Raw genomic sequence first — 24693 nt, forward strand, 5'->3', positions numbered from 1 at the left:
TTAACAATTACATGTAATTTCAAAGAAAACTATTAGAAGTCTTTGAGATCTCTTTTTGCTTCATTCCTGCCTCATCCTCCCTGACTCCAACAGTGACTTTCTAAAATATCTGCTCTTTGCTCTGGCCAAGACCTGTGGGCTCTCTCTCTGTCTCTGGGCTGGGCTGGCTCTGGCAGTGGAAGGATGTGGCAGTGAGATCAGGCCAGAAAGTGAGGAGTCAAAGCGATCAGCTGTGCTCTGTCCCCCTGCCAATATCCAGTGTTGTCTAAGAATCTCTCTCACACCTGGAACTGGGAGTTCATCAGCAATGATAAAACTGGAGACCAACCATCTCTGCATACCCTCCTTCATACCTCACTCAGCCTGCCCTCTGGGGGAAATACCTGCCATGCAAGTAATGGATCTGTCTTCCCTGACATCCTTTTGGGGTGTCTAAACCCCAAAAGGTCAGAAGTTTTTTAGAGGGCCATGAAGGGACTCTACTCGGACAGCCTGCAAAGGACGTTGCCTTTGGTACAATGGAAGAGTAGCAACATAAGGAGATGTCAGGAAGCCCAGTCTGGACCTTCCCCCTGAATTTCCTGTCCCCAGCTTGCTCTCTTCTCACTGGAGCCACATCAGAGGCTAAGTCCCTGATTTCTAGGCAGCAGAGCTTGCTTAGTACCTGTGTTCAACCCCACTCTAGCCATCTCATCAGAGAACTACCTTTTCTCTAGACAGGCTTTCCCCCAGGCTCCTACTCTCTCCTGGGCCTCTTTGTACTCCTATCCAAGACTACTGTGATTATGTGTTTGGGACCAAGCACAGCCATCCACCTCCTGCCTGCCCTCACTCACCATCTCCCCTCTGTCCATTTTCAGGGCAGAATGTTTGCAGCGAGGGGTCTCCCCCTCCAAAGCCCACGGCCTGGGCTCCAACCTGGTCACTGAGGTCCGTGTCTACAACTGGTTTGCAAACCGCAGGAAAGAGGAAGCATTCCGGCAGAAGCTGGCCATGGATGCCTACGGCTCCAACCAGACACACAGCCTGAACCCCTTGCTCTCCCACGGCTCCCCCCACCACCAGCCCAGCGCCTCTCCTCCAAACAAGCTGTCAGGTAAGCAGGCCCCAGGCCCCACTGCCCCGGCCACCTAACCTGCCTGCTTCTCCCAAGGGTCTCATCTGGCTCAAGATTTTCCATAGGAGGAAATGCTTTGGGATGGTCCAAGAGCCTGTCCCCTCTTGCGGCCAGAATGTTCTGTGAAAATAGTGTGTGACTGTGGCCGGGGTTCCTCTGAGCCCTTTCTCAGCCTCCAGGAAGCCCTTCGCTCCATTCTTCTCTAGTCCCCTTTCTTCACCCTCTGTGGCTGCTGACTCAGTGGGTCAGTGCTACCATCAGATTAGACTGAGAAAGCTGCCTTGTTGGTGTGCCAGGTCCAAACTACAGGCAGAAGGGTGGCCTTCTTCAACCCCGTCCACATTCCACCTCAGGGCTCTGTCCAGCTCCAACAGGAGGAGCCTAGGGACCTCTGGGGAAGGGCTACTCTATGGGCATCCTCTGCTTGTTGGCTTCTGCACTCTGCCAGAGTTAGGGCAGAGTCAGTCACTTAAAACCTGTGCAGTAATAAGTTGGCCAAAATGGATTGAGTACCTTTTGTGTGCTTCTGTGTGCCTGGCCCTGGCCTGGATTAGGATGTATCTGCTGTGTGTGTGTGGCAGGAGGGAGGGCTTGTCAGGATGGAGTCCCACATCTTCGTTGTAGGAAAGGACCCCTGTGTACTGAGCGCTGCATCAGGCATAGGCCGGGGTGAGCATTTCTCCCCTTGGGGCTTAGTTCTTCCAGGAAAGCTGGCTTCCCAGAATGGGTGTGCTTATTTAGGCCGGTTTGGTGACTGTGTAGACAAAGGGTGCCATGGTCCTGCCTGCTCTTGGGAAGGGCTTGCGGAAGTGGGTGGTTGTGAAACCTGTCCCCCTCTTTGCCTGCTGGTTGCCCTTCTGCTGGGAAAGGCCTGAGATCTGGAGCTGACTTAAGTGTTGCAGGGGACAGGTTCAGAACCACCAGCTGGGCGATATCCAAGCATTTGTTCCACTATGCCCTCCCATAGCATGACCTCTTCAAGGGTCTCTGGGAGCCTGCAACTGTCCAGCATGAAGCCTGGGCCAGGGCTCGGAGCTTCTCTGCATCCTGCTTCCACAGAAGGGAAGGGCTCAGCCACCTGGGGAGCAATTTTGGTTGCGCTTAAGAGGCACAGAATCCCCTAGACCAAAACTGGCCTGACGGCAGAGAAACTTAGCCCCTTTATGGATATTAAAAGGAGGGTTCAGAGGGCAGTGGCAAACGGCTTGTGGCCGGCACTGAGCAGGACTGGAGCACTTACTTGCCACCCGCAGTGATCCATGGAGCTGGATCTGGGAGCTGCGGGGGGGCGTGGCTGGGGCAAGGGGCATTATTGAAAAGACAATGGCTATTGTGCTGGGACTTGTGATCTCCACACCAAAGTCAGGGAGCCTGCAAGCCAAACAAAGGCCCAGCAGCTTTCTGACAAGCTGGGGTTGTGGTGAGGTCACCACAGGGTCGTTAGCTTAGGCCTTCTGTGTTCTGAAAGGAGGCTGGAGGGACCACATCAGGTCCTGGAAACCGGGCAGTTCAGAGACCCCTCTGATCGGTCTGAGAAGGCACATCCCACTAGAAGCAGATTCTCTGGGACCCCCAGAAGTCTTGGCATTTTAAAAAATCATGGGCTGTTAAAACTGGGAGGGACTTTGAAGAAGGAAACTGAGGCCCAGAAAGAGGTAGTGACCCTCCAAAGTAACAGAGCAATGGGCAGCACAGGGACTAGAACTCGGGGCTGTTGGTTCCCATGCCATACTGTCCACAGCACAGGTACACAATGAGTATGTACCAAGTCCCAACATGGTGCTTGTGATGACTAAGGCACACATGCATCACCCCTTGTGAGCTTATTATGTAGTTGCGTGGAGTCCATAGAACCAGCTGGGGATTGAGGTCATCTTTGGGAGCTTCGTGCGTTTTTCTAGGGACAGTCTGCTGTTTATGGAGCCGTGTTTGTGGGACACTGTATGTTTTCAGTGGCTGCTTTTCTCTCTACGTTAATTTTCACTCAGGAGTTATCAAGCTAGTCCTGGTCCATACCAAGGAACTGGGTTCTCTGGACTGAGTTAATTCTCATAACTATAGCGTGGCCAATTCACATAACTTCTCTGAGTCTGAATTTCCTGTCTGTAAAATGGAGAAATAGTACCTACCTCCTAGAGTCTATATGAGGATTAAATGAGAGAATGTGTAAACACTGTCTTTCCCAATAAACCATAACTACTATCATTTTCATTATTCTTATTATTACAGAGGACTAAACAAATGGCAGTGGAAAAAAGACAGGCAGCAGAAAGCTATTTCCTTTTAAATTTCACATACCAGGGCCTTATTCCTAAGAGGCAGTGAGTTGTGTCCTGGCACTGGGACTGGAAGCATAGGAGGCCGCTGGACTGGTACCTGGGTTGTAGGGTGCTGGCATTTGTGCCTGTGTCCCCCTTTCAGGCTGCCAGGGCGGGAGGCACATGAGCTGTGACAGGGCTCCTAGGGAATGCACCTAGGGCTAGGCAGACAGCAGGCTGGCACCCAGTGCTCAGCAGAGCCTTGGTTTGCAGAGCCTCGTGGTACACTTCCCATCATGGTCCCACGACCAAGGTAAGATCTCTTGGTCTCTAACCTGGCCTAAAATGTAACTGGATGCAGAATACAAGAAGAGTTCTGTGGTGGCTGAGGGGAAACCAACATCCGAGTCAGCATAGGAACCTCTAATGCTGAGCTGAGGAGACAAGGCCCCAATCCCTGTGCCCCCAAACCCCCATCCCCCAAACACCAGTCTCTGAGCCTGGAGGACTGGAGGCACCTTAGAGACAAATCTTTCCCTAGAAGACTCTTTCTGGAGAGGAGAGCATCCCTGTGCTAACGGTGCCCCTTCCCTCCCAGCCACGCTTAGTGCCTTGTGGCCCACTTGCCCACGATGACCACAGTGTGACCCTGGTCCTGGAATGTCCTGCACAATAGGAGTGGCAGGAGGAGCACTTTGCCTCTGTCAGCGGCTGATTGGTTACAAGGTGCCCTACAAACACACTGTCAGCAGAATCAGCTGTTTTCAGCATTGCCCCTCCCGGCTTTACAATCACACATCAGCATGCAGCCCAGGGTTGTCATGGCTTTGTCTCCCTTATGCATGCTTAATTGACAATTAAGTTGGGGCTTTGAACCAGCCTGGCTGCTGCTGATGGGCCTTCATCTTTCCAGTGAGTGTCACAGGGGCACCCTTTGTTTGCTCTTCTTGGGGGCCTGAAGTTACTGTAGCAGGCTGCAGGCAGCCATTTATCTTCAGCCTGGAAAGCCTTTATCTGTACCCCCCTCCATTCCAACTCTCGCCAGCAGGAGCTGTCCCTGGTTATAGACCCCATGACAGCCCATTCTGAGGCCATTGAGCAGGCCCGGAGTGATGGCTCCTACCTCCATTCTGGAGCGGAATCAAGAGAAAGGCCTCCAAAAGGTCAGAGAGCAGGGCTGTGGCAAGGAAAAGGACTGGTTGGAGACTGGTGCTCATATTGATCAGCTTAAGGAGGAGGAGGAAGTTAGCGTGGGATGGAAACTGGGCTAGCCTTGACCCAAGCCAGGGATCCGGCCGTGTGATCTGTGGTGGACTTCTCTGTACCCTTTGCTCCAATCTGCGGCAAACTCACCTGGCCACCTCCAGCAAACTTGCCTGGCTGCCTTGTGACAGCAAGGGAGGAGCAGAAGGTCTTCATTAGCCTTTATTCACCTCACACGTAATGTCCTCACTCTTGTGTCACCTTTTGAGATGGAGATTAATGCTTATTAATCTCCGGAAAGAAAGTAAGGCACAGAGGTGAGCAGAAGCCCCTCCAGGGTAACTTTCAGCTACCTTGAACCATAGCCTGTTTACTTAAGAAGAGATGTTTATTTCAGTGGCTGCTTACTCCTCCCCCTCTTTGAACTCTATTCCTCTCTCCCAAGCTCAATGGACTTGATCACCCTGATGATCAGATCCGAGATTGAAAACCAGAGCGTCTTGCCTCCCCTGCCCCCCACCCCCTTTCACATCTCCCAAGTCACCTATAGAAATCGAACCCTGGGTCTTGGACAAATCAAACTCTGGGCTAGGATATCTGTGTGGTTGTTATTGTTTTCCCTAATGCTGAAATCCACAGGACCCAAGGATATCTCGAAAGTGCAGGGTTGTAACTAAATGTGAATCGTTATAAGAGCTAGTGTGGATTGAGCACTTGCTGGGTACCAGGCCCTGGGCTAAGTACCTACATGCATCATCTTCTTTAATCCCGACAACAACCTTAATGGGTAGAAACCATCTGTATCCTTATCACCATTTTGCAATCAAGGAAAGTGAGATGTTTAGAATGTTAGTAATCTGCCCAAGTTTATATAGTTAATAAGCGGCAGAGACAGGTTTTGGGCTGTTATATACTGTCCATCTCTTTTTGCTTTACACAGATGCTAAGAACTTTATACAGATGCTAAAAACATTTCAGGCATGAAAACCAACACACACATACACACAAAAAATCCCCCCTACAGGCCCTTCTTCTCTCACATTCTTACTTCTCCCCTCTGAACGACAAAGGCTTTGGGAGAGCTTTGGGAGAGCGTGGCCAAGTTGGTAGGGTAAGGGTGGGGGTCTCCCAGTTTGGCTACTTTACTGCTTCCCCTCACCCAACTATTGGGTCTCCCAGTCTGGCTACTTTACTGCTTCCCCTCACCCAACTGTTGCCCCTGACCAAGGTAGATTACGTGCGCTGCCCAAAGAAGAAATCAAAGCCCCCTCTTTCACAGCCCCATCCCCATCTGGAAGGGGATTTGAACTGCCCTTGCAGTCAGCACTGTCTGGGGCACTAAATGTCTTAACAACTTAATGGGGCTTCTTAGACAGTGCAGGAACCTCAGCTCACCTCTGGAGCTCCGCCCCCTCCCTGGGCAGCAGACAAGAGGAGGGGGTTTATGAGGGCAGTCGTAAAAATATTCATCTCAGCAACAAAAGTCTCCATAGTAAATAAGCCCCATTGTCCCTATGTAGCAGATTATTTCAGTTTGATGAGAAACAAATCCTGCCTTGGAACATCTGCTATTTTAGGAAACTCTTTTCATATGAACTGAGAGCTCAGTGGCGGACATGGCCCTAATGTTGTCCTTCATAGAGACTTTATCTGACTGTCATTTTATCTGTTAAATTTGAAGGTCATTTTATCTTGTGGTAATACCCCCACCGGCTGCCACTAGATTGGGGAAGACAATCAGGATATTAATGAGATTATGAGGTTTGGCCTTCAGAGCATTCTGCCGGCAACCTTTCCCTGATAGGGGACCAACCCTGGCCTGCATACAAAGAAACCTGGCTGCTGAGCTGGTGGGGCTACCAGCCTCTGCACAAAGGGGCCAGGAGATACTGGAGTCCTATCACTGTAGGCAGCCTATTGGCCATGCCTAATCCCCCTGAAGGACCCTTAGAGGATTCAAGGACTCCTTGTTGCCTCCAGTCAGCTCTGAGGAGGAAGGAAGCTGCCTGCAAACACATAGGCCTGGCCTGCAGGTAATGGGAGAAGGGCCCTTGGAATCTGTTTGCTGAAGTTTTGATGGGAACTGACAGGAACTTGGAAAGAATTAAACACTGAAGGTACAGAGAGAGGCAGAAATTTGTGCAAGGTTTTTTGAATCTGATTGTTTGATGGGAAGGCACAAGATCTTGCTTTATGCTTCTACTCACTTTTCAAGAAGTACAAGCACAAATGGAGAAGAAAAAAATTATATAATATATATGAAACATAGCCCCAAAATAAAATCAAAGGAAGCATACAGTTTTGGTTATCATCCTAGCTGTTTATAACAACTCTAGTATAAGGGTTGGCAAACTTTTTCTGTAAAGAGTCAGAGAGTAAATACTTTAGGCTTTTCAGGCCATACTATCTCTTCACTACTCGACCCTGTAGAGTAAAAGCAGCCATGGACCATATGTAAACAAATGAAGATGGCTGTCTTCCAAAAAAAACTTTATTTGTGAGGACTGAAATTTGTATTTCCTATAACTTTCATATATCACAAAATATTATTTTTTTGATTTTCCCCCAACCATTTAAAAATGTAAAAACCGTTTCAAGCTCATGAGTCATACAAAAACTGGCTGCTTTGGCCTGTGGACCACAGTGGGCTGACCCCCGCTCTAGGACAGTGGTTCCTAAACCTTACTGCACTTTGGAATCAACTGGGGAGCTTCTAAAAATTCCGCTGCCCAGGCTGCACCTTAGGTGCCCAACCACCAACAATCCCAACATTTAATATACACTAAAGATCCTCTGGGCAATGCTTTTACAAATCCAGTGGGTGTAGCAACAAAATCATGGGCTATAGAAGCAGACCTGAATTCCAATCTCAACTTAGCCACTTATTAGCTGTGTGACCCTGGACAAATCTCTGGGATCTCTGAGCCTGAGTTTCTCAATGCATAAACCGAGGATACTCCCTCATGCAAATGCTAGAAGGATTCAGTGAGATAATATATGTAAGGCATCCTGGATGTAGCAGGCTGTCATAAATGGTAGGTATTACTACTATTCCTTGCAGAGACTTGTTTATTTTGTTTTTGTTTTTTGTTTTTTCCTTCTCTCTCTTGGAGGTTTCTTTTAATTCTTAGAGAATTTAAGTACTTTCAACTAGATACTCATCTTGGTATTTGTAGCAGACTCAGGCTGGCTTCTTATAGCACTTGGAGTTTGAGGCAGTTTCTCATTCTTCCAAGAAGGACTGCTCTGTGACATCCATGAGGCATTTCCAGTGTCATATCCAGTGCCATAGGCATTTAGTGCAAATACACTAAACAGTGAGAGAAAGCTGGGAAGCACCACGTATTGTGGTGGGGGAAGTGGGCTCATGACCATGTAGCAGGAGGTCAGGTTCACAAGATGACCCTGAATTTCCTATACCAAACAGGGCATTTTTCTTCTTTAATTAAAGGAGGTGTGAGTACCCTGCTTGTTAGTAATTAGCCCTCGTAACCTGCTAATTGGGGGAGGGGGCGTGGTACTTTCCTGGTGGAGGACATATCTGAGAAGCTTAGTGGCCTTTGTTCTTAGGAGGGAAGCTCCCCCAAACTTCAGGCACAGAGCGGTGAGGAGGAGAGGGTGACGTAAGTCCTGTAGTGAGCACAGGAAGCCACAGGAGCTCCCAAGGGCTGATTTTCTGGAAACTGTTTCCCTCAACCTGTGAGCATACATCTGCTTAAGACACCTTTCCATTGCCTCAGCTCTGGCTTCAGCAGCTCCTACAAAAGCACACCTGTATGAGTTTAGCCACTGAGGAGCTGACCAGTGAGGCTCAGTCTCTCTAATGCTTTCAGGAGGTCAAGGGGCAAGTTTCCCAGAACCAGTACTGGGCATGTCCTTCTCAAGTTGGAGGGCACTATGCAGACGATCCTTAGCATTTAATGACTTTCCTAAGGGAAGCCTACATCTGCGGAGGCCAGGTGGTCATAGGCAGTCCCTTGTCAGGACCACGCTCGGGTGTGTCTACGTAGCAAAGTATAGTACCCCAAAAAGGCTTGGGCTTGAATTGTGGTTCTGTCACTATCTGGTGGTGTGGCCTCAAACAAGTGACTTAGCCTCAGTTTCTTCATCTATAAAACAGGGGTCACAATACCTATCTCCTTTTGGGTTGTCGTGAGGCTTAAATGTGATGAAATGTGCCCAGCACCAAGCATGATGCCTGACAGGGAAAGTGTTATTGAATTGAATCCTCAAGGCACTCAGACAGAGGAAGAGCTTTGGATCTCTCTGGATTCTTGACCAGGGTGTGGTTTGCAGTTTCTCCCTGGAAGAGTTGCCCTTTTCATGAACGCGGCTTGTCTTTTGCAACATCAGAAGCAATGAAACCCAAGTATTAACCAGGCCTGTGGTTCTCCAATCTCCTTCCCAAGCCATGGAAGGCACTTGGAGAGCTCATTAAAAGTACCCATGGCTTCCTCACCCACACCTTTTAGAATCAGAATTTGGGGCAGGGGGTCAAGCATGTGAAGTTGCAGCAAACTCCCTAGAGATTTGGATGTACAGTCAGGGCTGGACACACTAGGTTAGATGGAGCAGGAGGGTTCTGAAGGGGTTGGCGGTCATCCGGATGGCCCCTTGCTGAACTAGGAAAGGTGAGGCAGCTGGGGTGAGGGGTCCTGGACTAGGATTCAGGAGACCTGAACCGCTATGGAACAGGGGTGACCTTGGGCAAATCACTTAATATCCCAAGGATTCTGGCAAATGAAGGGATTGGGCCTTTCAGCTCTGACAGTTTAGTATATGAAGATCATATGTAACATCAAGTCATGGGGCCCAGGACTCTGCTGCTTCCAATAGCAGAGGAAAGTTTGCAATTGTGATATTTTATTGTTAAGCTCATTATCCCTCTTTCTCCCTCCTGCTCTCCCTCGATCCTTCTCCATTTCAGGAACTGTGTGCTGTTAGAAGCCTTCTACCTTTATTAGGGACCATTAGAGCTTTACAGCACCAGCAGATTGGGTGGGGCCAGTCACAATAAACAGATTTATAATGGGTATAAAGGAGACACCTATAACTGCTGAAGGTTAACACTTTCAGGGCCTTTGAGTGGCAGCTTGCCTGCCCATGCCTTCTGGCCCTGCCCACTGCAGGGTGCTTCTTCCTGGTCAGCACTTGTTGAACGGGGTTGGCAATGAAGTCCAATGAGTTCTTGCTCAGCAAGGGTGGATGCTCTCTGAACAGCATCTCTCATTTGTGTAACATCAGTTTGCACAATGGGCACAAATAGGTGCTTAATTTGTGTCAAGATGTTTTATGAATGGAGCCTTTTCCTTCTTGAGTATCCTATTGGCAGGTGAAGTGTAGGGTTTGCATTCTTCTCTGTCAAAGAAAAAGAAACACAGTGAAAATGATAGTCCCTGAAGGCTCTAAGAATCTAGCTCACTGTGCACATGTTCCAAATGGTAGAGTTGGGGGCTGTACCAGCATCTAAGCCCAAGTTGGCTTCTTTCACTCCTGTGTCTCAGGTCCATAGCCCTGTGCTTGGCACATATATTTATGGAATGGAGACATTGATTATAAGAGCTTCCCGTTCAGAAGTTTAATGCATAAATCTCATTTTATAAGCTTCAGAGTTAAACTGAGCATGGAATTAGTTTCATTTTACATAATATATGCATATATTATTATTTAAAGTATATTTTTCCTTTTCTAGAAACAATGTCATCAGCTCTACCTTCATTAATACTGCTTAACCAAAGTATACAATCCCCACCACCAAAAAAATATTAAATGCTACTGGGAAGTTTTTGAAGAACATGTTCTTATTCTTATTCTTTCTCTCTAATATTCTACTAGTTTAGTTTACTACTTTAGTCTACTAGTTTAGTTCTACTAGTTTGTTCTACTAGATTATGTTCTTTTATAATCTCTTGGTCAGGCAAAGAGCTAGAACAACTCTCGCTGACTGTCAATTGAGTGAACTGAGGGTCTAGAAAAGAAACTGGACTTTTTGCAAATCAGAGTCATTTGAAGGGACAGAAAGGAAACTGCCCAGCTCTAGGCAGCCACTAGTTTTCTGGGAGTGCTACCTGAGCACTTAACTGGTCTCCTGTTTAATGGAAGCCAGTAACCACTTACCTCCCAAAGTCTTAGTGCCCAACACCTGATACTCCCTGGGACCAGCATCCATGAGCGAGTGATCCGTGGCTATCTGTCATAATGATGGTGATGATGGTGATAATGATGCTGATGGTGCTGCCCTTAACGACAGTGATGAAGAGGCTGGGGTCTGGCCAGGGAAACCCCTATAATAAGGTAGCTCTGACACTTTCCAGGCCTCAAAGGAACTTCTCCCTTGGTGTCACTTCCCAGTAGGGTCCTGCTTATGAATAGGTTGCAGTGGAAAACCTCTCTCTTCTAAGGCAATTTTATTAGCCCTTTAGTCACAATACAGATGTCTGTTTATAGGACCTAACTTTTGTGTGGACACCCAGTGGCTCAGACTGCTGATGGCTTTATAGCCTTCCCCTGTTGCCCAGACCCACAAGAAACATCATTCTCCTCGTCAGCCAAGCCTTAGGGGCCTTTGTTGCCGCCACATTCCCCCTGCCCACAAAGGCAGCCCCTCAGAAAGAGACCCCAGGAGCCAGACTGTAGCAGGGCTCTGTCTGTCTCCATAGCCTTTAGGCCTAACAATGTCCACCATTAACCCTTCTTAGTTTTACTCTGGATTCCTTAGTTTTACTCTGGATTCCTTTGGAGAAAAAGGCATTTAAGTTACTCATGTCACCACAGTAAATTCTTACCCCAAAATCAACCCAGTGGGCCTAAAACTGGGTTCTAACATGGTGGGTCTAAATTTTGGGTCCCTGCCTGCAACCCAAAACCTTTAAAGAGATAAGCCTGTGCTAATGGAAGCACCCATTCCTATTCTCACAGCATCCTTGGTAATGGGTGCTATGCTTAGGCCTCAAGAAATAGAGAATGATCAGGTTCCTCCCAGGCATCCCATCGGCCCTTTTTTACACTAAAGCACCATCTAAAATCTCAGGTGTGAAAAGGGAGTCCTGCTGCATCATACTTACTCCTCGGTGCACCCACCTTGTATCTTCAAACGTGAACTTGCCCAAATGTATCAGTACTATCTCTTCGTTGTAGTAATATATTAATCTCCCTCTCTCCTTCTCTCTTATTCTTCCCTACCTTTCTCCTTAAAAATGCATGCCTCTCCTTAACCTCAGAAAAACTGGGAGAGTTAGAGGATAAATGTATACCACTCTCAGTTTTCTGCTGCTCAACTCAACAGAGTAAAGGTGAGGGAAGTGTGGAGCCCTTTGTTGGAGTTGAAATGTAGGTCATTTATCCATCAGTTACTCATTCAACAAATACTTATAAGAACCTAGCACGGTCTAAGTTCTGTGCAAGGTGCTGAGGAGACCATGGAGAAGACAGACAAGGCCCTGTCCTCATTGGGCTTATATTCCAATGAGAGAGACAGCCAAGAAACAAGTAAATAAACAAAATTATTTCAAACTATTGGTAGGTCATGACGGAAGGCTCAATGTATGTGGAGTCAATTGGGGGCATATGGGGAAGAGGGAGAAGAGTCAGCTTCGAAATACCACCAATTTGCTGGGAGGCCCTTAGCAAGAGATAGTGAAAATGACCTCCTTCTCTTCAAACCTCAGCTTTCCACTCTGTCGAATGGGCATCTATGACACACTGAGCAGACTTCTCAAGTTCTCGAATGCTGGCCTGGTTTCTTTTCCCTACAGCCTCCGTCTCTAGGCCAAAGTATTCACTGCAAACCGTCTGATGTTTGCCTGCAGAAACTAGCTCCCTGGTCAGGACCAGGCATGGTGGCTGGCAGGCCCTGTGGGGAGGACAGGCGGAGATGGTGTCCCTTCTACCTCCTCACATGTGCAATTTTCTCAGGTGCACCGTGTACATTAGCTTCTGTTCTCAGCCAAGATGCTTTTGATGGAAGACTTTTTTTTTTCTTGGTTACATTTGCTTTGATTTTTATAAGAAAACCAGTTCGTGGGCTTCCCTTAAGTATCACTCAACTTTTACTCCTTGAGTTCAAGAATGTTTACCGTCCCCGCAGGCCTGTCTGTGTTTCTCCTCTTATGAATTGGGCTCCTAACTAAGCCACCTCAGGTAGAAAGAGATTTGGAATTGAAGTCAGCCCAGTGTTTAAATTGCTTTCATCTTACATCAGCTTTTTCCTCCCATGCTTCCAGATTTTTAATCTCCTAAACTCTTTGCAAACATTCATCTTTATCCCCACAGAGGAGGTAATATTAATAAGAATTGGCAATAGTCCTGTCTTACCACTGAGGAAACCACGGCGGTAACGCTAACTTGTTTGAAAGCCTTATTTCTCGAGTTCCCAATTTCAAGCCAGGGAATGGTTCACATTCTTTTATCCCAAATGAGTGAGTGTCTCAGAAGTTCACTAGACAGAATCATTTGTGTCTCTACCTCTCCCCTCAAGAAAATGACTCGTCTTTGGGAAAAGAGGGACTGGGTTTCCAAGAATGCAGTGCTGGGCCCATCAAGACTGGCCTGATTCCTCCCAGTGCCCTCCCCAACTCTACATTTTGGCTTCAGAGGAAAGACAGCCCCGTCTCCCCCATGATTAATGGATGTGGTTGTTTCCTTTTGGAAGAGCTTTCTCCTTTGCACAATCCCTCCTGCTTGACTTACTCCCAGTTTCCAGACCCAACAGGGCTGGGCTGTGCTCTGCATGAGGTTAGGAACACAGGGGAAGAATGCGTGTGACAGAGCCCTGGCTAGTTGAGTAATGTTTACTCTGTTAGTGGCTGGGTGGCTTACTCTGCTGGCAGAGATCCACTAGCTAGAGGAACATTCCTGCATTATCAGGGATGGGAGATTGGTTTTGAAATGTCAAGGGTGAAAGGCATCCCACTGGATTCTGGGTGTAGCTCACAGACCCCAGAGAAAGGGACCCCCAGGCTTCAGTGCCAAAGGCCACATGGGGGCAAGCTGAGCCTCTCAGTGACCAGGAGGCCCCACCTCCCTCTTCTCTTACTAAAAGAACAATTCTGGTCATGCTTTCTGGGCTGACATTACTCTTCTGTTTGCCCGGCACTTTCTCTCCCAGAAAAACCCAGTGCTTCTCTAATCTTATTTCATTCATTCATTATTCTGGCTTCTGAGAGGAGTCTGTATATCCTTCCTATAGATGATAATAACATCAGGCCCAAAAGCTGATGATGATAACATCAGGCCCAAAAGCCCAGAATCATCAGTCAAAGCAGAGAGATAGAGAGAATATTAGTTTAAATTGTCTAGATGTTAGTGCCCAGTTGATTTCTGGAAATGTGGAATTGGGTCTTAGCTGCTTTTTGAAGCTCTTAGAAAGCTAGATTAGATGCCCAGGCTCTATGTGGTTCTAAGACTCTGAAGTACAGGTTTCTGAAAAGTCCCTGTGATTAATTACACGCTAAGCAGCTCTCCTCTGGGGTCCTCAGGTGAGGCAGTTGGTGTCTGTCTTTGAACACAGGTGCACAGTCAGTTCCATGGAACCCAATATATGCATCGTAAAAACCACCATGCTTTGCAAAGCCACACAATAAAAACCACAGGGCTTGTGGGAAAAAAATGGGGTTAAGGGTATAACACTCAAAAATTTCATCAGTAATACCTTTTAAAAAGATAAGAATCTAATAAAAAAAAATTAGCAGAGTTTTACATCTGTTAAATGGTTAGGAAATACATAAATGCTGTACAACAATAAATATGGCAGTTTGCCTTGAAAAATTCCTGAAGTTTGCCTATGGAGGTGGGCATCAGAAAGGTTGCAGTTTATGAGTTACTGTCAGATGGAGGACAGAGAGTAATCTGAAATCAGAAGGAAAGTTGTAACCCCAGATGTGGACAGATGTGGCTTATAGCACATGCAGTGAACACATGGTAGGTGGTAGATGTTTGACAGGTGCATGTGTGTGCATGTATATGCACACAAGTGCATTTAGTATATTCCTGTGTAGCTCCCTTCATCTGGGTGCAGATTGCTGAATTCCTCAAATGTGAAATTCATGTTGCATTCAAATTATTCCCTAATATATCAGTAGAATTGGAAGAGATCCACGTTCCCAGTACAAACATTACCACAGAACTGGCTGCATTTTCTCCTGCCAGAAGGATGCTCTCTTGTTGTGGGGCATGGATACTCAAAGCAGCTGAGGACTCATTCCTTCATTCAATAAATAGTCACAATTTCAAGCCCTCTACTAGGCTCTGAGAATGCAACAATAAGTAAAAAGCTGTCTTTGTTCAAAAGGGAGAGAAAAGTAGATATCATCAGAGTGTTATTGTGATGGGTAACCGACTCCTGCTGTAAGAGTCTCTACTGCATGTAAAATGCACAGGACAGAACAGATAACTACCATGATGAATCAAGGAGAGCTTCACAGAGAAGGTGACATTTAGTCCTCTTAAAGGATGTGAAGGGAAGAGCTCTTTCCAGGCAGAGGGAACAGTGTAAGCAAAGGCCCAGAGGCAGGGCCTGTGTGAGGAGTGACAGGTGCTCTGACATGGCTGTATGGGATATGGTGAGAGATGGTGCAAATAAGACAGACTAGAGTCACAAAGGCCCAACTCTGCCAGTCTTAGGTGTTTGAGCTTTTCCAGAAGGCAGTGGGGAGCCATCACAGGTTTCCAAACAGGGCAGTGACATGGTATGATTTTGCTTTAGAAAGAAATCCCAAATAAGAGCAGTGTGCAAAGTGCCCTGGAGATGCACGTGGGTGCTGAAAGGAAGAGCATGGAGATTCTGGCTTCTTGGAATAATACGCTTCTTTCATGTTTCAACACTTCTGACCAGTCACATTGGATAGAAACCAAACGATTTGTTTCTGTTCACACACTGTCAGGAATTCAGGAATAGATAGCATCATCACTAATGATGCTGAGAACTAGGAACAGGTGAAAGTAGATAACCTCAGCAGGGCCTCAGCGATGTCTCTAGATTCCAGCTGAGAGGCCCTTCGCTGATGGACATGCTTACTGTTTGGTTCATAGGGCCAGTGATGAGGACATGGCCAATTAGTGACTTGAGCCAGGAAGTGAGTAAAAGGTACACAGCCACCTTCTGGCATTGTTATTTCTCCTATGGGACCTCTAAGGCTGTTAACTTGGCATATTTGGCCAGTCAGCATTAAAACAGAGCTCTCGTTGTACTTGCAATAGCAAAGGCAGAAGGAAAGACGCCATCCCACTTCTTCACACAGGCTCCCGGCACAGTACCTGGCACATGATATGAGCTCAACAAGGTTTTGTGAAGTCAGCCTTCTGAAAAATGTCTTTTAGACAAAGACAGTCCCAGAGTTGGAGGAACTGATGTGTCTTGAGCAACTGGTATGTGCCAAGCTTGGTCTGGGTACTTTCACATCCATTAACTCATCAGTCTAAAGAGTGGATGTTGTTAACAATAAAGAAACCTAAAGGGTGGATATTGTTAACAATAAAGAAACCGAAGTTCAGCAAGGTTAAGTAACTTCCCCAAGGTCACACAGCTATTATGAGGTAAAGCCAGAACTTAAACCCAGGTCATCTGGCTCCAGAGCCTATTCTACTTTGGCTCTCACTTCAAGTGCTCTTCTGAGTTTGTGAAAAACACAGAGACCTGGTCTCTCCTCTAACAAGAGCACCAGCAGATACCTTGTGATATACCCTCCACCTCCACACCGGCTTTAAGGCAGCTGGCTAATAACAGCCACCCTCTCAGGGGCCAGAGTGATTGCCAAATTCCTGGTGAGATGAGCATCAGTGGGAAAAGCTACAGGTGAATCTGGAGCTTTTATCACAGTCTGCAGTGATAATAGCCACCTCCCCACAATGGGCAGTCCTCTGGCTTGGAGACGAGGAAGCTGGAGTTCACCCAGTACGATGATGGCAGAGCTGAGATCAAAATAGGGATCCCTAATTCCCAGCCAGACGCTATCCCTTAGCCAGAGGTCTTTAAAGGAATGTGCAGAGGTCTAGGGCCACCTGTCTTTAAACAGAGTAGCTCTACCGACATATTTCTTATATAAGGAAGTTCTCCTGGGGGAGAAAACCAGGTTTGAAAACCACAGCAGCCTTGGGCTATGCTGCCTGGATTCTAACAAATGGCTCTTGACTCTCTCTTGCCAGACTTCCTTGTAAAGAAGGCTTTTGTTTCCTATGGATATCTTTGGTTAATTATTTTTAAATAAATAATTATGTAGCCTGTGGCAGGGGAGAAGACTCCTCATGACCCATATTTGATCATCAGGGGACTGGCCCTCTTCCTTCAGCCAAATTAAATAGGCTAAACCAGAGTCTGTTTGACTTGAGACTGAATCGATGATGGGGACAGGCTGGGGGGTGAAAACACACCTGACTCCCAGTGTTATCACTACTCTCTCAAGAGCAGAGCATCTTGGGGAGGTAAATAGCTGGTCAGGGAGTCAGAGAAGGCAAGAAAAAAAAACAGGGTGAAGCCCAGTTCCTCCAAAAGGAAAGAACGAGAGGGCAGGGGCCAGGCCTCCCTCCCAAATCGTTTCCAGAGCAAAGCATCAGTGGTCCACGAGGTTAGGATGCTTTGGAAACAGTTCTCCATGGAAAGATAATTTCATTCAGTACTTAGAATCTGCCCTAAGTGGCCTAGAATTCTAGAATCCCAGGGCATATATTTTCGGGTCCAACCCTGTATCAGCTCCCTCCTCTCATCATCCCCATCTGCAGTAGTCATTTATTTGACATTGTGCTAGGAGCTTTACAGATATTATCCCTAATATAAAAATAAAGAAGCATTCTCCTCATTTTATGAGAGGAAACTAAGACACACAGAACTTCCCCAAGATCACACATCTGTTAAGAGCAAAGTCAAGATTTGAACCTGAGTTTGTCTAGCTCCAGAGCCCACAGTCTTTCCACTGTCCCTCCTTGTTAGAAAATTCTTCCTTTTATTGATTTGAAATCTGCCTCCTTCTTTTCTCTTACACCTAGCTCTGCATTCTGAGTTCACAAGTTTCAGATCTTTCTTCTTCCATCACTGTGAGATAACGTGAGTGTAGAAAAAGGACCTAATTTAATCCAATGGGATGGAGTAGAGGGTGACAAATAGGAAAACAGGGAGCTGAAGGTAGGTGCAGAGGAAGATGGACAGGACTGGGCAGGGGGTGTTGGTTTGGAGATATGGAAGCCTTTCCTCCTTTTAACTTCATGGCTTCTGTTTCCCAAAAAATGTAATGCCCCAGACCAATAGCCACCAAATTCCAGTGCTGCTCCATTACCAACACCACTCCCACTAACAGCCCTTAAATCAACGGACAGGGAAACAATTAATAGAAGAAGCCCATAGAGTGTACATTAAGCTACTTCGTAGTCAAACAAGTTGCTCTTGAAGGTTAGAGCCCTGCCTTAGCATTTGTTTGTCTTCTTCCCAGCTCTTTTAAGTTCTAGGTCATATCAGCCTTAGGTAATGTCTTTCAGAGAATCCAAGAAAAACTAGCTTGGTTCTCCTTTTGGCCAGCTTTGTCCTAGTGAATTGGAGGCTCTAGGGTTATGGTAGCTTGCTTGGCCCCTGAGGGACTTTGTAGGTTCCTCAGAAAGGAGGCAGGGCAGCAGGGGAAACAGACCAGCAGAATCAGTATATTTTATACAGTGATGATTCATCTCGGGAAACTGGGCAAAAGGAGAAGTACAGCCAAATAGTTGGCCCATCTCTCCAAATGATTTCATGCCTAGAGCATTTGTCCTCCCTCCCTTGCAGGTAGGAACAGGGTTTTCCAATCCTCTTTTGTCAAATCCAAAACGAGAACCACTCTTTCTAAGCTTTGAGCTCAGGACGAAATGCCGGGCTGTGCCAGCCTTGTTTTTGGCTGTTTTGTGGGCACATCAAGCAGGTCCTTGACTTTGCTAACTGGACCCAGGTGCTTTGCCCCACTTTCGCTTCCTTCAGTTGTCTGGTCTCTGCCCAGCACTTTCCCTTTCTTGAGCACAAACCTGAATTTGGGTTCCTGAGCAAGAGGGTGGGTCAGAGAAGTGAGGTTGTAAATGTGATTGGTGCTGTGCGTGCTGCTTGCCCTACCGCCCGACAGATGCGCTTTCCCCTGTGCCGTGGAAATCAACAAAATAGGACCCCATCAAAGGAATGTGAGTCCCAGAGGCAAAGACTCCTAGCTGCAGCCCCATCCTCATTTTGCTCCGCCTGTGTCCCCCCAGGCCTCTTGGACCCAGTGAAAACAGTGGTGCACAGAGACTGATATATTTTGCTGTGGCTCTTACAAGGGTCACTGGGCAAGTGCCTCTTTGTAAAATGGGTCAACTCATACTTTGCAGCCCTACATAGCCAAGAGATGCCGGGGAAACCTTTCTAGAAGGCATTTTGAAGAATAAAACATGCCAGCCAGGAAGAGAAGGCCTTAAATCCTAAAAGAACTATACTTACACAACAACAAGCGGAATACATTTATTCATTCATCTGATATGTATTTATTGAGTGACTACCAAGTGCCAAGGCGCTGGGGATATAGCAATGAACAAAACAAAATAGATAAAAATGTCCTGCCCTCATGGACCTTACATTCCAGAACTCAGTAGAGGCCATGCCACGTTTCCCCTAGAGAAAAAAACAGTCAATATTTCTCATAGGTAGATAGGGGAGGAGAAGGCAACTTTGTTTTCTTGTCCTCCACCCTCGAAAACAAGGGGAGGAGCAGTCAGTCAGTGTTCCCCGGCCCTGGTGACACTAATGTTCGATATTGGATCTGCCTTGTTTTGCAGGAGTGCGCTACAGCCAGCAGGGAAACAACGAGGTCACTTCCTCCTCAACAATCAGTCACCATGGCAACAGCGCCATGGTGACCAGCCAGTCCGTTTTACAGCAAGTCTCTCCAGCCAGCCTGGACCCAGGCCACAATCTCCTCTCACCTGATGGTAAAATGGTGAGTACACCTGGGCCATTGTAGCTCTGGAGCTGATAAGATAAGAGGCAAAACAAACACAACTTCTCACAAGGCCTGCCTCAAACAATGAACCATTGTAGCCCTCCAGGGAAGATGGGGGCTGTCCAGAGTTGGAACGGAAAGGTAGAACGGGTGACCCAGCCTTTGGCGGGTAGAAGAGGTGTTCAGTTTGAACCCAGCCAATAAATCTGACAGAGCTCTGCTCTCATTTTATTGATTGAATGCCTCATAAAGGAGCAAGCCGGGTGGGACACTATTTGTTTTGGGGCTGCCAATGACATTTGTGTTGATAAAATGTTCATTCACTACCACCCCCAACCAAGGCCTCCAAAGTCAGTTTTTTAACTCAGAGAGGGCCTCACTTTGAAACAAGCCCCTTCTTTCTCTTCGCCACCTCCTGGTGCCGGCAAAGAGAGTAATTAAGTCAGGATTTAGTAGTTAGTAGGAGGTGGGGAGAGGTTTCTTGATCTGGGATTCTGAAGGACATTGGATGGCATGCTAATGAAGATTATAGCACAAAATGGCAGATAGGGTGGGGTGATGCTTACAGTGTGAGTGAGAAACACCGACTTTGAAGTTACAACGACCCAGGTTCAAATCCCAGCTCCAGCACTTATTAGCTGTGTAGCTAACCTTGGGCAGGTTCCTGAGCTACCCCGCGTTTCTTTTTCTCATCTATAAAATGGGGGTCATAACAATAGGATTGTTGAGAGAACAAAGGTGATAATGAGGGAAATACTCAGCACAGTGTTTGGTAAGGTAAATATTTAAATGACAGTGTTATATTAATGTCAGTGTTGTTCGTTACCTTAAAATGAAGTTTTCTATATCCATAACCTCAGTCCACACCCTGATGTAAAGTTTAGAGCGCTTGGTGAGAAATAGGCTGCTTGAATTTGAATTCTCAAGATTCTATTCCTCTAGCAATACAAGTGCAGGGGAGAGCAGCCTATGAAAGAATACAAGCATCACGACACTAGTAAGGGTCGGGAATGGAAAACTTTAGTCTTTGGTCATGCTCTGTGTTTTGGTGGGGAGAGGGGATAGGGTGCAGGTTCCTGGCTTTCACGCTTAAGATGTCTGACCCAGAGGTGAGTAGGGGCGGAATGGGGGGAAGGGACAGGGAGCAGACGCCATTTTAGGCCTTGACGTGTATACTGTATCGGCAACACAGGAATGATGAGTCACAGGTGATTGAGTCCCTAGCTCCGTGGAGGAAAAACAAAGTGTAGTTTCTGATGGGAGAGTTGGCCCAGCCAACTCCAGTATCAGGGAACCTGAGCTGATCTTCCTGGTAGTGGTCTCTGCAAAATATATGAAAGGGTGCTCCTGTGGAAGGTGTTTTGCAGCCTCCTTGCCCTCCCCTTATCCCTTAAGCTTCTCCATGAGGAATGGTTTGTCTTGGCTACCTTGTGAGAGGCACAGACAAGTCTTTATGAGTTCTCAAGAGTCACTTTGAGATCCAAACAAGAAGGGATAAGGATTACTCAGGCTTCCTTGGAAAAGGGGCCTGTGGAAGAGGTCTTGGCTTCTCGGTGGATGGAACTCTCCGAGTCTCCACTCCTGTTTTGAAGGTCCCTGAGGTTTCCCTTTGAGCCCTCCCACTTGTTCTCCTGAGGCAAGCTGCCCCACCCAGGCCAGGGCTGCTCCAAAGGCAGCCTGTAGACACACTTTTGTCTTCCTGTTCTGCTTGGCAAGGCCCTAGTGGACAGTATATTATTGGATTGATGATTGACCAAGACAGCACACCTCAGCGTTAGCAAACACCTGGAAGCTTGTTTGCAGGGACTAGCTTTTCACTAGTCTCCAACACCCTGGCTCATATGTTAAGTCAGTGTTACTGAAAGCCCAAATTCAAGAGTCTGTTTTCTGTTAATATGTAACACATCCATTACAGATCTTGGTCCACCAAGGCAAGAGGAGAATATGGGTAAAAATGATGCAGGCAAAGGGCCCAGCATGCCCAAGTCTTGGGCTCTGTTATTTATTAGAGATAGGATGGACATTGCTTAACTTCAGTTTCCTCAACTGTAAAATGAAGGGTGATGGGTATGAGGGCTGCTTGTAGCTCTGCTGTTCTTTGATTAAGCCCTGTACAAGGAACGACGATCTCTGTGTTGAGTTTCAGTAGGACACACATTCGAGACCTTCCTTCAGATATTGGTTTTGGAAATAATACTGATCCATCTGAGCTTTCTTTTGCACTATCTGTCCCCTACCCAATGCCCAAATGGCATGCATTGACAAAGAGCTGGGCAGGTTTAGGGTCACGGTCTGCGTATGTTGAACCTTGTTTTTTTTAAAGCATGCACTGGGTATTTTCACAGTATCAAAGCAGTGTGACCTAATGGTGAAAAGCTCAGGCTTTGAGGGCAGATAGCTGCTTTCAATGCCAACTCTACCACCTGGGAACATTTCTTAACTTCTCTAACTTCAGTTTCCTTACCTGCAAAGTAGGGAGAGGAACAGCAACCTCATAGGTTGTAGGCACATAAAGCACTCAGCCTAGTGAAAGGACTGCAGATGGCAGCATTAATATAATTCGGGCTCTCCAAATAACTGTGTAAGGATCATGACTGCTATCCTCAGCAGCTCACTGGTTTCCATCCGTCCTGGAGGCAAATAGAAAATAATGATTGCATTTTATAGTGCAGGAATTGACCAAGATTACCCAAACGTAGTAAATGAATGGGATTTAAACTCCAGCAAAACTGGATTTGAATTCTGACCTCCTCACTTACTAGTTAAGTGACATAGAGCTAGTCTCTCAACTGTCCTGAGAATCGGTTTCTTAATCTGTAACAGAGGGGCAATAATCATAACGCCTTCCCTATTTGTGTCATTATCTATCAAGGACAATCAGTGAAAGCACTTTACAAACTCTAAAGCCATACACATTTAAGTTCCTTTTATAATTGGCATCTTTGTTTCTCTTTCACCATTAAAATCAAATATTGAAATGGCAGAGATTACTGTCCTCACTTCTCACTTTGTTGACTTTTTCCAAAGGACTACATTACCCAAGGGAAACCTGAAGGCAGGTTACTGATTTTTTTTTTTTTTTTTTTTTTTTATGACTCTGACATTTTGAAAAACAAGTCCAGCAAACAGGCTGGTTCTCTCTTGTTTGATGTGGCTGGAATTCCTTCTTGGTCACATGACCCCTAACTCATTTCTTGATGCTCATTTTAAAAACACAAACAAACCTGTTTGGTTTTTTTTCTTTCATTCTTTTTCAAATTAACCTTGGGAGCTATGGGGTTGACCAGAAGGGCACGGCGGGAGATAGTCTTCCCTGCGTGCTGATGTGAGACCTATAATTTGAGGAGCTCTGGGTAACAAGAGATGGAAGAAGGGAACCTGGACTACTCAGATATCTGATGTATGTATCCTAACCCTAAAGCATCTCTCAGGGTTCCTGATGCCATCAAGAATGTCTGGGTTAGTTCAGAATGAGGAGGGATGTCCTTTCTTAATAATAATTTTAAAAATTAATTGAAAACTATAAGTAGTAAACTACTTTGTCATGACAAAAATATGTGTGTGTGTGTGTGTGTGTGTGTGTGTGTGTGTAAAACTGATAGCTCCTTATAATTAATGGGCAAGCATTGGAAGTAATTCTAATAACATCAGAATCAAAGCAAGGACATATATGACAGCTGTTGTTTAATACTACTCAGAAAGTTCCAACTAATGCAATATGTCACGTATACATATTAGTACTAGCACAGAAGAGACCCTATCAGCATATATGCTCGTGACACCATTATACACTTAGAAAAATGAAGAAAATAAACATGGAAAAGATGCTGTCAAGAATAAGTAAAAGTATTCAATTCTCAATAAAAGGATTCAAAGTAGCCATATACAAAGTAAATGCATTAAAATCAGTAGCTTTCTCATACTAATCTATCATTAAAATATAATGGCGAAACAGAATGGGGGTTTCTGGGGCCCAAGGCTTATTTAGTAGCTTTATCATTAAAATATCATCTCCTTGACAACAAAAAAAATATTAATGTATAGTGGAGACTTGGGAAAAGTAAAGAAGCTTAATAATGGTTGATCTCCCCCCAACCCTTAGTAACACTTGCAGGAGTGGGGGAAAGTCCTCTACAAAAGGTAAGAACTTGACTTCTAGAGTCAGAGAGCCCTGGGTTTGAATGCCAGATGTACTATTTACTAATAGTTGGATCTTAGGCAATATACATATCTACTCTGAGCCTCAGTTTTTTAATCAGTGAAATGGGAAAGGCAGAAATATCTGCTTCATGGGACCAGTGAGGTTTGTGAGTTAATGTGTGAGCAGTGCTTGATAGACTGTAGTCAGTGAAAGCTTCCCTGAACTCCTGCCTCATCCCAAACCCGCCCCCAATGGGGACTCCCAGGACATCTCTTCGGTTATTGTTTTTAGCAATTACATGTCTTTAGCACCAATAATATGGAAGGCATAAAGCAAAACATAGGATATTTCCAATCATATAATAATACCCATGGGCAGAAGAATCTAAAGCTGGTTAGTAACGCAAAGATCGTCAACAAATGGAAACATCATAAGGGATGAGATTATTGTCTATTTTACTTACTGCTGTGTCTTCAGCACCTAGAACAGCATCTATCCCACAGTAGGTGCTTCATAATTGTTATTTAGTGAGTGAGTGAGTGAGTGAGTGAATGAATGAATGAATGAATGAATGAATTTATCCATCCATCATGAATTAACTGTGCCAAATCATTGCTAAGCAATGTCATTTTGGACACTGCTCTTTGCAGTCCCAATTTCACTTATGCGGCTCTTGTTTTTTCTCTCCAGCAGATCTCAGTCTCAGGAGGTGGTTTGCCCCCCGTCAGCACCTTGACGAACATCCACAGCCTGTCCCACCATAATCCCCAGCAATCTCAAAACCTCATCATGACACCCCTCTCTGGAGTCATGGCCATCGCACAAAGTAAGCTCTGTTCTCGGTCAGAAAATATGGGGCAGGGAGAAGCAGCATGGGAAGTGAGTCAACCTGATGAAAAGGGACTAAAGGAGACCTCCTTCAAACTCATCCACCACTTGTAGATTTGATTCATTCATCTTGTTTAGTTCTTTATCTCTCTCTCCAACCATATTTGGATCACAGCCTAAAGCAAAAGAAGAATTATGGAATGGAGTTGAATCTTGGTGACAGCT

General features: G+C 46.0%; 1 protein-coding gene across 5 annotated transcripts in view; it reads left to right on the forward strand.

Moving 5' to 3' along the window:
- The window catches only part of HNF1B (HNF1 homeobox B), a 50794-nt gene that overhangs the window by 11147 nt on the left and 14954 nt on the right, over positions 1–24693 (forward strand). For 3 of the 5 annotated variants that reach the window (XM_011379379.2, XM_011379376.2, XM_011379378.2), the window contains exons 4-6: positions 861–1096; positions 19336–19496; positions 24334–24466. In XM_011379379.2, coding sequence (XP_011377681.1) covers positions 861–1096; positions 19336–19496; positions 24334–24466 — 530 coding nt within the window. Of the gene's footprint in view, positions 1–860; positions 1097–19335; positions 19497–24330; positions 24467–24693 lie in introns of all 5 variants that reach the window. The other 2 variants (XM_011379375.2, XM_011379377.2) reach the window with 1 other exon arrangement.

Source organism: Pteropus vampyrus, unplaced genomic scaffold (assembly GCF_000151845.1).
Source record: "Pteropus vampyrus isolate Shadow unplaced genomic scaffold, Pvam_2.0 Scaffold358, whole genome shotgun sequence".
Taxonomy (NCBI): domain Eukaryota; kingdom Metazoa; phylum Chordata; class Mammalia; order Chiroptera; family Pteropodidae; genus Pteropus; species Pteropus vampyrus.